General features: G+C 43.6%; 1 protein-coding gene across 2 annotated transcripts in view; it reads left to right on the forward strand.

The window, feature by feature from the left end:
- Positions 1-597: 597 nt before the first annotated feature.
- KCNN2 (potassium calcium-activated channel subfamily N member 2) overlaps positions 598-11949 on the forward strand; it is a 186650-nt gene continuing 175298 nt past the window's right edge. Inside the window, exons 1-2 of one of the 2 annotated variants that reach the window (XM_007451206.1) lie at positions 598-1872; positions 2497-2592. In XM_007451206.1, the coding sequence (XP_007451268.1) occupies positions 598-1872; positions 2497-2592 (1371 nt within the window). The remainder of the gene's footprint in view (positions 1873-2496; positions 2593-11949) is intronic. The other variant, XM_007451207.1, reaches the window with a different exon arrangement.

The raw sequence follows: 11949 nt of genomic DNA on the forward strand, positions 1-11949 counted from the left end.
CCCGTTCGGGTCTCGCAGCGGCCAAACAGGGGCTCAGGCCCCGGGGTTCTCACTAAGCTCTGCTGCACTGGCTTAGCTAGTCGTCAAACTTTTTCTCTCCAAAGCGGGTGCCCCCGCAGTTATTTGGCGGGCAGCCGGCAGCCCACTCTCAGCGGGACAATTAGGGAGAAGTGGGCGTGGGGCGAGGAGGCTGCTGTTCTGCAGCTCTAAGAGGCGTGCATGCCGGTGGAGGAGTGGCCCGGGTTCCGCACTGTTCCCTCACCTGACCCCCTGGCTGGGGTGGCTCAACGTGCTGCAGTGCCCGGTGCAGGGGGTCTAGACTGCGCGTCCTGCACTAGTTAGGGGGGTGGTGGCACGGGAAGGAGGGGACGCCTGTTTTTTCCTCCTCCCTCTGCAGACTCGCTGCACTACCTGGTGGTGCTCACGGGTGCTCCCAGTCAGCAGGTGGAACCCCCGCCCTCACCCTGTCCTGGCCTGCGCCTCCGAGGGTTTTCATCCTGCAGATTCCTCCCCCCGCCCCCATCTCTCTCTCTCTCTCACACGCTCCCCTAAACCGCGCGCACCGCAAACTCAGTCTTGGTCCCCGCAGGTGATGTCATGCCCATTGTTTTGGTGAGCCCAACCAATTGGACGCGCCGCCTGGATTCTACCGGAGCCGGCATGGGCCCTTCCTCGCACCAGCAGCAGGAGTCTCCGCTCCCTACCATAACGCATTGCGCAGGGTGCACCACCGCCTGGTCTCCCTGCAGCTTTAACAGCCCTGACATGGAAACCCCATTGCAGTTCCAGCGCGGCTTCTTCTCGGAGCAGCCGCCACCGCCACCGCTCTCCTCACACCTGCATTGCCAGCAGCAGCAGCAAAGCCAGGACAAGCCGTGCCCGCCCTTCGCGCCCCTCCCGCACCCTCACCACCCCCCGCACCTCGCGCACCAGCAGCAGGGCAGCGGCGGCAGCAGCCCATGCCTCCGGTGCAACAGCTGCGCCTCCTCCGGTGCCCCGGGGGCGGGGGCGGGGGATAACCTGTCCCTGCTGCTCCGCACCTCCTCGCCCGGCGGCGCCTTCCGGACCCGTACCTCCTCGCCGCTGTCAGGCTCGTCGTGCTGCTGCTGCTGCTCGTCGCGCCGGGGCAGCCAGCTCAATGTGAGCGAGCTGACGCCGTCCAGCCATGCCAGTGCGCTCCGGCAGCAGTACGCGCAGCAGCCGGCGTCCGCCTCCCAGTTCCACCAGTGCCACAGCCTGCAGCCCGCCGCCAGCCCCACGGGCAGCCTCGGCAGCCTGGGCTCCGGGCCCCCGCTCTCGCACCACCACCACCACCACCACCACCCGCACCCGGCGCACCACCAGCACAGCCAGCCCCAGGCGCGCCGCGAGAGCAACCCCTTCACCGAAATAGCCATGAGCAGCTGTAGGTACAACGGGGGCGTCATGCGGCCGCTCAGCAACTTGAGCGCGTCCCGCCGGAACCTGCACGAGATGGACTCCGAGGCACAGCCCCTACAGCCCCCGGCGTCTGTCGGAGGAGGTGGCGGCGCGTCCTCCCCGTCTGCAGCCGCGGCCGCCGCCGCTTCGTCCTCAGCCCCGGAGATAGTGGTATCTAAGCCGGAGCACAACAACTCCAATAACCTGGCGCTCTACGGAGCCGGCGGCGGAGGCAGCGCTGGAGGCGGCGGCGGCGGTGGCAGCGGGCATGGCAGCAGCGGTGGCACCAAGTCCAGCAAAAAGAAGAACCAGAACATCGGCTACAAGCTGGGCCACCGGCGCGCCCTGTTCGAGAAGCGCAAGAGGCTCAGCGACTACGCGCTCATCTTCGGCATGTTCGGCATCGTGGTCATGGTCATCGAGACCGAGCTGTCGTGGGGCGCCTACGACAAGGTAAGTGCTCCAGCCCTTTGCTCACCGTTCCCGGGCCGCAGAGCCGGACACCGGGTGGTTGGGATGGGCGCTGGTGGGAACTGTCTGCCTGCCAGTTCCGAGCTTTTCCCGGACAATCGGAGGTGCCCGCCGGGACGGCGAGCACCGCTGAGACTCGCTCCCCTAATCCGCAAGGCAACTCTGGAGAGGAAGCTTTTCCGCGCGCAAAGTTCTGGAGGCAGTGAATACCCAGCGAGTTTGGGCACGTTAAAGAAGTGATTTCAGGAGTCGGTGAGGAAAGCATGCTCTGTTCCTCTCCTGGTGCTCACGATGTCGGAGGCCCCTTTCAAACCCAAGCGCTTAAACTCAAGGATAACTTCCTCTTGGGTTTTGAGAGCCACGAGCTGCGCTTGGGTCTGTGTTGTCGCGGACCCCGCTGCTTGGCCTTCCGGGATCTCCTCTCTCACTTTCCTGTGAGTCCAAGTGATCTGACAGATCACAGAGCCGAGACAGGTGCCCCTACCCCCATCCTCCTCCTGGGAATTCAGGTCCCCTTGCTGGGGATTGACCGACCCCCCGGATCTTAAAGGTGGTTAAAAGTGCTTCTTTTTTTAAAAAAAAAATGTGCTTCTGTCTGTGTTGCAGGCGTCGCTGTATTCCTTAGCTCTGAAATGCCTTATCAGTCTCTCCACGATCATCCTGCTCGGTCTGATCATCGTGTACCACGCCAGGGAAATACAGGTAACTTTGGGGTTCTGCTGTTTATGAATGACTCCAGCCGGGGGAAGTGCAAGGCAGCAAACGCTTTTTCCAAGCTCTCGTGTCCTTGCTTGAGGTTACAGAAGACACACGCTGTATTCTTACCTTAGCACCTGACCTGTTCTTTCAAGAAGTTAAAAACAAAACAAACAGTGCAGCATGTAAATGTGCAGTAGTTTCCAGCATGTATTTGTTAAACCTTTCAGATTTTCCCCTCTCTTCTTTAGGTAGATCCACTTCTCCATATCAGTCACTGTATTTGTTTTCCTCAAGGCCAGTTATATACTAGCTTTAGTCTGCCAGGTAAATGTGTATTCTTGTCTAATAAACATTTAACAAGATGGGTGGGTCATTATGGAAGATTGTTCCATGTATATCACCTTCCATAACTGTAGCTTAGAGAAGAAAATAGGCCCGTGATATTCCTTGCTAATGTATATCAATAAGACAAGAAGAAAACTCTAACCTTTTCTATATCTTACTGTAAAGTTGAAGAAAAAAATCTGTTGTAAATTAAGAATACAAATTCTGTATATCTGGTAGTTTGGTAGATTTTCAGGTACAATCATTGCATTATTTATTAAAAATGTCACTTAAGAGCAAAGGCCACTGCCCTTGTGAGTGAACTTGTTAGGAAAATGTTTGTTTTGTTTAAATGCAGCCAGGAACTCTATTGTTAGATTTGACTGTTATTGACCATTTCAGAATAGTCCGTTTAAAATTCATGGGTTGTCTTTTAAGTTGTTTATTTTGCTGTAGCTTTCAGTTAAAGGAATATTAAGGTTTGGGAATAAAATAACTAGAGTTTTCAAAAATTAAGAAAGATTGAGATTTTCCAGTTTAGAACTTACACTAATATGCATTTTCTGATTTTTCTGGATCAGGTGTTAGGCATTTGGCTGAACTATTAAACCCTCGAATTTAGGCTGCTTTCCTTTAGGAGTTGCCATTGAATTTAAATAACTTAGCATTAATTATAAGTTAAATTAATTTTAAGTTAGTAATTTGCAAAAACATACTAAATATGGAAGAAACCAATTTTAACTATTGCCCAAGCAAAATAAAAATACACATGACCCCACATGAGGGGGGAGAAATTACTTCATCATGCTTTCAAATTTGCGAAGACTTTGAAAAGTGTGATTTTGAAGGAAGGAGGATAGAGAATGAGAATTAGAAAGAGTGAGAATATTTAGAGGTAAGTAATAAAACTGCATTGCCAAAACAAGGCAAACACATTTGGACCCTTTAAAATTTTAATAATTTACACATCTTTAATTACTTCTCAGTTTACTATTAAATAATTACACATCTTTAATTCAGCACTAATGATCGTGGGCTTTTGAGATTCTTTCAAACATTTTAAAGTAATACTAAAATGGAACTTAAGCATAATGAGAGTATCTTTTCATTTTGATTTGAAGGGTAGACACTTAAGGCTAGGGAACAAAATAGGTCTATCGGCCCTTTGACTTGGTTTACAGATGAGGTACCTGCAGTCAGAAGAGGTGACCAGCTTGCCAGATTCCACAGCTAGACAGTGCAGAGCGTGACCAGGCCTGTCCTCCTAGCTTCCACCCAGAATGCTTCCTGCTGCGCTTTGCTACTGCTTGTTAGCAACCCTGAACATGGACATGTCTTTGTCTGTGGTTCCTCTCTAAATCCAAATGTTTGGTATTTGAATAGGGTTAGACTTAAACGGTTTTTCTAAAATCTTCTTAGGTATTTATAAAAATCAAGTAATTTAATTTTTTTTTTGGGCTTGAAGACCAGAGTAGTTTTATTTAATCCACCCTAGAAAGAGGCCTTGCTGTTTTTTTTTTTTAATTAAACATCAGCTTTCATATTATTCCTGTTCCTTCTGAAAAACACACAGCGAAACAAGCATTCAAGGCGGAGGACATTTGATGCTATTAACACCAAGAACAAAGTGTCTTCCTGAAAATGCTAACCTTTTAAGAATTATGGGGAGATTTTTTTGAAATAACTTATAGGAGTTTGTGAGGACCAAACATTGGCCATTAACATTGGCCAGGTGTTAATTACATGTTGTAAAAAATTTTTGATACCATATTAGAACTCTCAAAACTTAGAGAAAGTAATACAAATAAAAGAAGTCATATTTTTAAAGATCATTTCACACTTGAAAGAATTCCACCCCTGGCTAATTTTGAGGACCATTTCTGTTATACAAATGCATAGATGTATTGATTAGAGTACGAAGAGCGCGGGTGATGAAAATGAAGACATGAATTCCCCCTCTAAGGGTTATAAGCACAGTGAACCTCTTTATTGTTGGGGCAACATAAACATCACAAAAGTTATATTTTTATAATTGGAATTATCTGACCTGATACATGGTTTCTGCTAAACCACCCACACTTAAGATAATTTCAAAATGGATGCTCAGGTAATATCATTTAGTTGTTTTGGATGTAGCTTTTACATTCAGTGTTTAATCTAGAGTGATTTTTGTTTTCCTCAGGCTGAAGTTCCAAATTCTTACCTGAGATGCTTTTTTAAAAATATGAAATGGAAAAGGACCAGATAAATGTGGAGACCCTGAGCTGGAAATCAAGAACCAGAAAAACATGTTCTAATTTATCCAGAGAGTAGTCAGTGATTGCTGCTGAAATAGTTCACTCTGAAGCACAGTAAAATCAAGTGCATAGGCTAATGTATCCATGTGTGGAAAATGATGAGTTGACCCCTTTTTAACTTGTTGATGTCACTGCTATAAATGTACTTCTTTCATAAGTTTTAAGCAAATAGGTACTTCTCAGTTTACTATTAAGAATTCCAAGTATATAGATTAGCTTTGAGTTAAGGAACTCAATGCAGGGGTTATGCTGCCGTTCAGAGCATGTTCTTGGGCATAGCATGCAGTCTAATGTGACACTTCCTCTTTTTCTTTTTAGCATAGCAGTATGATGATTGGATAGTGAGAGCTAGCTAGTATGGGTTTCTGGTACATGGTAGGATTTCTTACTGCATTCTGGAAAAGTAAGTGTTATAGCCAATGTTCTGGCTCTCTGTCCACCGTAATTGCTTTAACGAAGCTTGGGGAGGCCCTGACATTTCCATGGAGAACCTTGGAAAGCAAGTCAGTGTGACCTTTTATAAAATGTTTATACACAGTCTATCAAAATAGATGATTCAGGTGAGTCATGGACGGAAGTGCTTGAATTAAAATAGTGTGATGGGGAGGCTTTGTAAGAACTTAGCTCAGTACATTTCAGCTTTGGTGTCATGTTTTCAGTACCACAGACAGCTCAATGCACCAGGCTATAGTTTGCTCATTTCACTAATTACTTTTACATCCCCCCAAAACAAAAATGAAATTACTTTTTTGTGGGGAGGGGTCAGAAAGCTTATATAAAATCAGATTTAGTGGGAGCAGATTTTCAGCTAAGTAGATATTAGATTTTTTCAAATAGACATTTGGCCTTACTTTCTGTATTCATCAGTAAAGTCAAAAAATGATGAATAGACACATAAAATAAATTTTAGCAAATGCCTCTGTATCACAACCTTCTGACAAAGGAAAAGTACTATAGAGATTGTTTTATACAGTTTGAAAAGGTCACTTGATACTATAAGTAGCTTCCCCACCTCAAGTCCAAGGTCAAATAATAGGAAAAACAGAGGCATGATTTCCTGTGACTTTTCTCTTTCTCCCCCCTCTTCAGTAGGGTTGGAAGCATTTGTTTGATGGAATGAGAACAAAACAATGTTCAAGTACTCTTTAGGATCTTCAACATCAAATAAGTTGAATGTAGATTGCATTTCATCTTTTCAACTTTAGTGTACTCGACTTTCTCTTGTGGAAGCAATTCAAGTTGAAAGAGTTGTTTAGTATTTTGAGATAGGCAAATACAAGATTCTAAGTTGGGAAGAAAACCCCTTGGACTGTGGTCTTTCTGGTTCTCATGGGATTTGGCAGAATGGAGAGTACTATACTTTAAAGTTGAAAATGGTTTTATTTCCTTGGTTTTGTTTTGGTAATAATATAATTATAGAATAAATAGCACTAAGGGAAACACTGATTTTCCCCTGGTATCTTGCAGTGGAATAACTCTGCACATTCTCCCTTAAGTTAGCTTTTCAGAGATGGATGATATACATCTAAAAGTGGAAGAGCAGAAGTGAAAATTTCCCCTTACCTGTGCATGTAGGCCACACAAAGGGGGTAAGAGTGAATGTGGGCAGGGACCTCAGCAACCTCTGAAGTCTCCTGGACTGGTTGAGGAGGGGTGGCTACGTGTCCACTGAGTAGACTCTGGCTCACCTTGTGGAGAGTGGGAAAGAATGCTCACTTTCCCACTCTTGCAGAGAGCAAGTAGATGCTTCCAGACCATGCAGAAAATACTGCTTATAGTTATTATTCTTATTAATAAAATAATAATGACTACACATAGTGAAAATAACTAGTACAGAAGAGCGTAAAATAAATATGATAGTCACATTCTCAATCCAGTGTTTCAGAGACAACCACTTTTAAATTTCTCATACATTTCTCCAGAATTTTCAAAAATGAATATTTAGTTGTGTTTAGAGACACACATGCTGTGCTTTTTTTGCTTAATACATCTTGAAGGTTTTTTATTGTCAGCACATGGAAACCCATCTCATTCTTAGCAACTGTTTATTATCCCATTTTATGGATGCACTGTGGCTTACTGTTAAGCTTTTGCTGTTATAAGCCATAATAAAAATGAACACTCTTGTATACTATTTAAATCTACTAATTAGAGGATACACATATGGCGTATATCCAGCAGACAAATTGCTGAATCAAAGGGAGTTTGTATTTTAAATGGAAAGTACTGCCCACCAGCCCTTTAGAAAGTTCTTCAGAGTTCTCATTCTCGGCTTCCCTACACATTATTTCCCCACAGCATTGTTAACACTGAATGTTATAAAAAGGAATTTTAAATATTTTTGGCTTGTAAAGTTTACTATCTTCCTGAAAAAACTTTCTTTTTTTTTTTTTTTGGTGAAAAATTCAAGGACAAAGCTCATGGCCTCATAGGCTTATTCGCAACATTTTGCAATATCTAGTGGTGCATTATCTAATCTGCTGACAAAAAGACCAGTCCTTGTAAAGGTGCCATCAGAAGCAAGTATTGGCCATATTTTGGGGTTTTTTACTTTAAAAAAGTTAGAGATGAAGGAAGCTAAAAGAGGAGAAGGAATGGTTCAACTGGTCTTTAGGTCTCTTGTATATCTATAGTATGAGGGAGAGAAGAGTTAACTCTTTGACTGTAAGACTCCAGAAGATCATGAGGTGGATACCTTGCCTGAATTGCTTTGTTGTGTGGTGGTCAGCTCCACAACCGCTGCCAGCAACTTCTACAGAGTTGTCATAAGACTCTTAGTCCCTTTGACTTCGTGTATACCCTGTAGTAACGAAATCACTCAGGACCAATTTTCTCTGCCTGCCTGTATAAAGATCTCTGCATTATTAATGGGTGTGACACTAAATAAAGCGATCCTGGTGTGTTTACAGAGCAGCATCACAAATGAATGAAGAGTGGAACTTTAGGTTTACTGCAAGTGGGTTCGCTTGATCTGCCAACTCGTTTCTGGGCCACGTTTTGTACAGCTCGGAAAGGAGACCACTGTGGGCTGTCATTGTCCCAAACCACATCTGGCAGGGTGGACAGAGGGAGCCTGCACTGATTTAACTTCAGGAAGTTACTTTTGGTCAGGGTACAGAGTGGTTTCATGGGGCCGTTTTAGTGAGAATTTCCACTCATTAGGAAATATGATGTTTGCTACTTTGGGAGTATATGTTTAACCTGAAAATCCTTTAGAATTCTCTTTATAGAACTGGAAACTGTGTGGAGAGGACCTGAATTTTTATCTGGCCCAGGATCCCACCCAGCACAGAAACTCCCTTTATGTCATCTCAGATAAAAGTGGCCACCCAACTTCTGCTTGAACCCTCTTCCCATGATGGTCAGTTTGTCTGTACAAGGCTGTCTATTCCATTGCCAGACAACTCTTAATTTTAGGAAGATTTTCCTTATGTTGGGGGTGAAGTCTGGTTTTATTCCTTCCCATATTCAACATTGAAAAAGTTTTTGAGCTCTGCTAATACAATGAGGAATAAGACAGTAAGGTTCCTTCCCTCTTGGAACTGACATTCCAAGCAGGCAGGGTTAAGGAGAGAGACAAAAATTAAGTAAAGGAAGAAAATCCTTGGAAGTTGTGATAAGTGTCATAAAGGGGCCATGAAAGGCTGTGATAGAAAATAATTGGGGGCAGAGCGTTGTACACATCAGACAGGGTGGTCCTGGGAGCAGTCTCTAAGGAAGTGACTTTTAAGCTGAGACATAAAGGAAAAGAAGTTACCAGCTATTGGCAGAGTCTGGAGGAACAAACTTTTCCAAGCCCTCGTGGCTGAAAGGAGTTTCCTGAACTTATACAATTGAGAGCAAACCAGTGTGGCCCAAGCAGGGCGATGGTGGTACTGGATGGGGTGAGAGTGGATAGGCAGGGTTCTGATACTGAAGTGTCCCGAGACCATTATAAGAATTTTGTGATGTTTTCTTCAAAGTGCATGAGGCCATCATTAAAGCACAGAAGAGTCATGATCCAGCTTATTGTTTAAGCAGACCTTTTTTTTTTTTTTTTTTTTTTTTTTTTTTGGTATGTGGGCCTCTCACTGTTGTGGCCTCTCCCGTTGCGGAGCACAGGCTCCGGACGCACAGCCTCAGCGGCCATGGCTCACGGGCCCAGCCACTCCACGGCATGTGGGATCTTCCCAGACTGGGGCATGAACCCGTGTCCCCTGCATCGGCAGGCGGACTCTCAACCACTGTGCCACCAGGGAAGCCCTAAGCAGACCTTTTGTTGAAGCTCTGAGGAGATTGGTCTGGAGACCCTTGGCAAGTCACATTTAGAGATGATGCTCACTTGGCTTGGGAAATGAAGAGAAGTGGTCTGATTCAAGACCCAGGTTGGAGGTAGAATGGGCATCTTAGTGATTGGATATGACAGGTGAGGGCAAGGGGTGATGCAAAGATGATTCTCAGGGTTCTGGTTGGAGCATCTGAGTGTGTTATGCTGACAGGGGAGAACTCACATTGAAGGGTAGCATGTGGAATCAGGAATGCTTCTGGTGGAAATGCTTCTGATTATACAAGAGAACCCTGAGTTCAGAGAAAAGGTGTGGAGTGGAAATTTAAATTGGCAAGTAATCAGCGTAAAGACTATTTAAACCCACAGGAATTGATAAAATCACTGAGAGAAAATAGAGGAATGAGAGAATAAGGTCGAGAGCAGATCAACCTCTGACATCTAGAGGTTGTGTGAAGCAGGAACTAGAGAAAAGAGATAAGAATGACTTGTCCTAGAGGTGGTAATGGGAGTGTTGGAAGGAGGGCACAGAGCTGTGTACTGAATGCCATGAAGTTGGTTAATATTGGGTAGAGAGGTGCCTTTTGGATTTGGCAAGTTCAAGGTCATTGCTGACCTTGATGAGCAGTTTCAGTGGAATGGTAGAAACAGAACACAGACTGTAATTTCCAGTATAACAGAATAATTTGATTCTCCCTCTTCCCAGAATTACAGAGCAAACATTTAAATATTGGTTAGGTCCCTTTAAATGCCCACCTAATTAAATAGTCCCCGTTTCTTTGAATTTTCCCGATCAGGCTTAGAATGTCCCTGATCATATTCTTCTGGACTTACTCTGTTTTGTTGAATTCCCTCTTTGAGTAAGGTCAGAAATGTACTCAGTACTTTCAGATGGGATCTGCCAGTGTACTTGTTGCCTCCGTTCAACAAAAATCCTCCATTGTGCCGACTGTTATTTAGTCTAAAATGGTCATTGCGTCACCCAAACTGTTGCCAAGTACACTTGTAAAATTGTTACTGAACTGAATGTAGGGCTTTACATTTACTGACTCTGTTAAATAGCATCTTGGTTTCAGGTGAGTGTTTTAGCCTGTCAGAATTATTTGAATCATAATTGTGATGTTTATTTGACAAACACTTACTTAGGTTTGGAAAATGCTGTGTGTGGAGGGGGCTCTGGCATTGGAAAGACCCACATCAGTGCTAAATTCTGTTCCAGAAACATGGTCAATGTTAGCGGCTGTTACCCAGTTTTCACACATCCAACTCTTCCTAGCTTCTCACTAGCCATGACTTTGAAAAGTGTAGCTTGGGTACCCATGCCCAAGGCACGGTCAGAGCTGAGAAGTAGGACCTTCTTTGTAGTTAGCCATCTGTTCATCCATGATATTTGGTTCAGCTTTTCACATACTAACAGCTCTCTGAACCCTGACTATCAGCCAGCCTACGTTTCTCTACAAGAATGTCATGAGGACTGTCAGATCCCTTGCTGAAATCCATGTATTCTGTGCAGTCTCATGATCTGCCAGTCTATTCATGATATCCAAGAAGAAAACAAGACTGATGAGCTTATCATTTTAAGAATTATAATATATTAGGCTTCATGACCAAATGCCTTTTCTCTTAAAAATTTTGTTTTTCTCTCCAGATTATAAAATTAGTAAACATTTATGTTAGAAATCTGTAAAACATAGATAACATGAAAAAGAATATGTTAGTTTAATCTCACCACCCAGAGATAATTATTATTGTGATATAATGTATTTATATGAAGTAGATGGACCTGATATTTGCTATATATCAGGATAAGGAAATTTAGTGTTCTTTTCATGTAATTTTCTATTCATTTCCCCATGCCATTAAACATTCCAATTTTTTTTTGCATCATATAACTATAAGCAATTTAATCCTTTCCCTTATTTTTGGACCCTGAAGAAAAATGATAAAGACCCTATTTAAAATATTTGTATAATAAATACCTTTGCAGATGAACTTGTGTAAGCACCTCTGATGATTTCCTAAGGATAAATTGCCAAGGCAGAAATTACTTAGTTAAAAGGATATTGTTTAAGGCAATTGAGAGTTTGTCAAATGGTCCTTCCAAAGGTTTATATCATGCCTTTCATTTTTAAAGTACTTACAAACCACTTTGTTAAATAACTGACTTGATTATTTTCTGGAGTGTCTAGGATCCATTTACTGATTAGTATTTTGAGTACTGTCCTACTTTGTGAATCTAGAACTGTGCTTCCCTGGAGTCTCCTATAGCTTCCTATTTCTCCATGATTTTGGTTTCTAAATCTTGGCTAACCAGGTTTGTAAAAGGATATTCCTGCTTAATAATTAAAGTTTATATAGAAATGATGCAAATGCAGTATTAGAAGATAACTTTGTCTACAGATGTTCCCAGTCTTTGTTATTATAGGAAGCTGTAAAAACCATAATTTCTGAAATTTTTCTCTACAAACTTTCCTG

The sequence above is a fragment of the Lipotes vexillifer genome, unplaced genomic scaffold (genome assembly GCF_000442215.2).
Source record: "Lipotes vexillifer unplaced genomic scaffold, Lipotes_vexillifer_v1.1 scaffold91, whole genome shotgun sequence".
Classification (NCBI taxonomy): domain Eukaryota; kingdom Metazoa; phylum Chordata; class Mammalia; order Artiodactyla; family Lipotidae; genus Lipotes; species Lipotes vexillifer.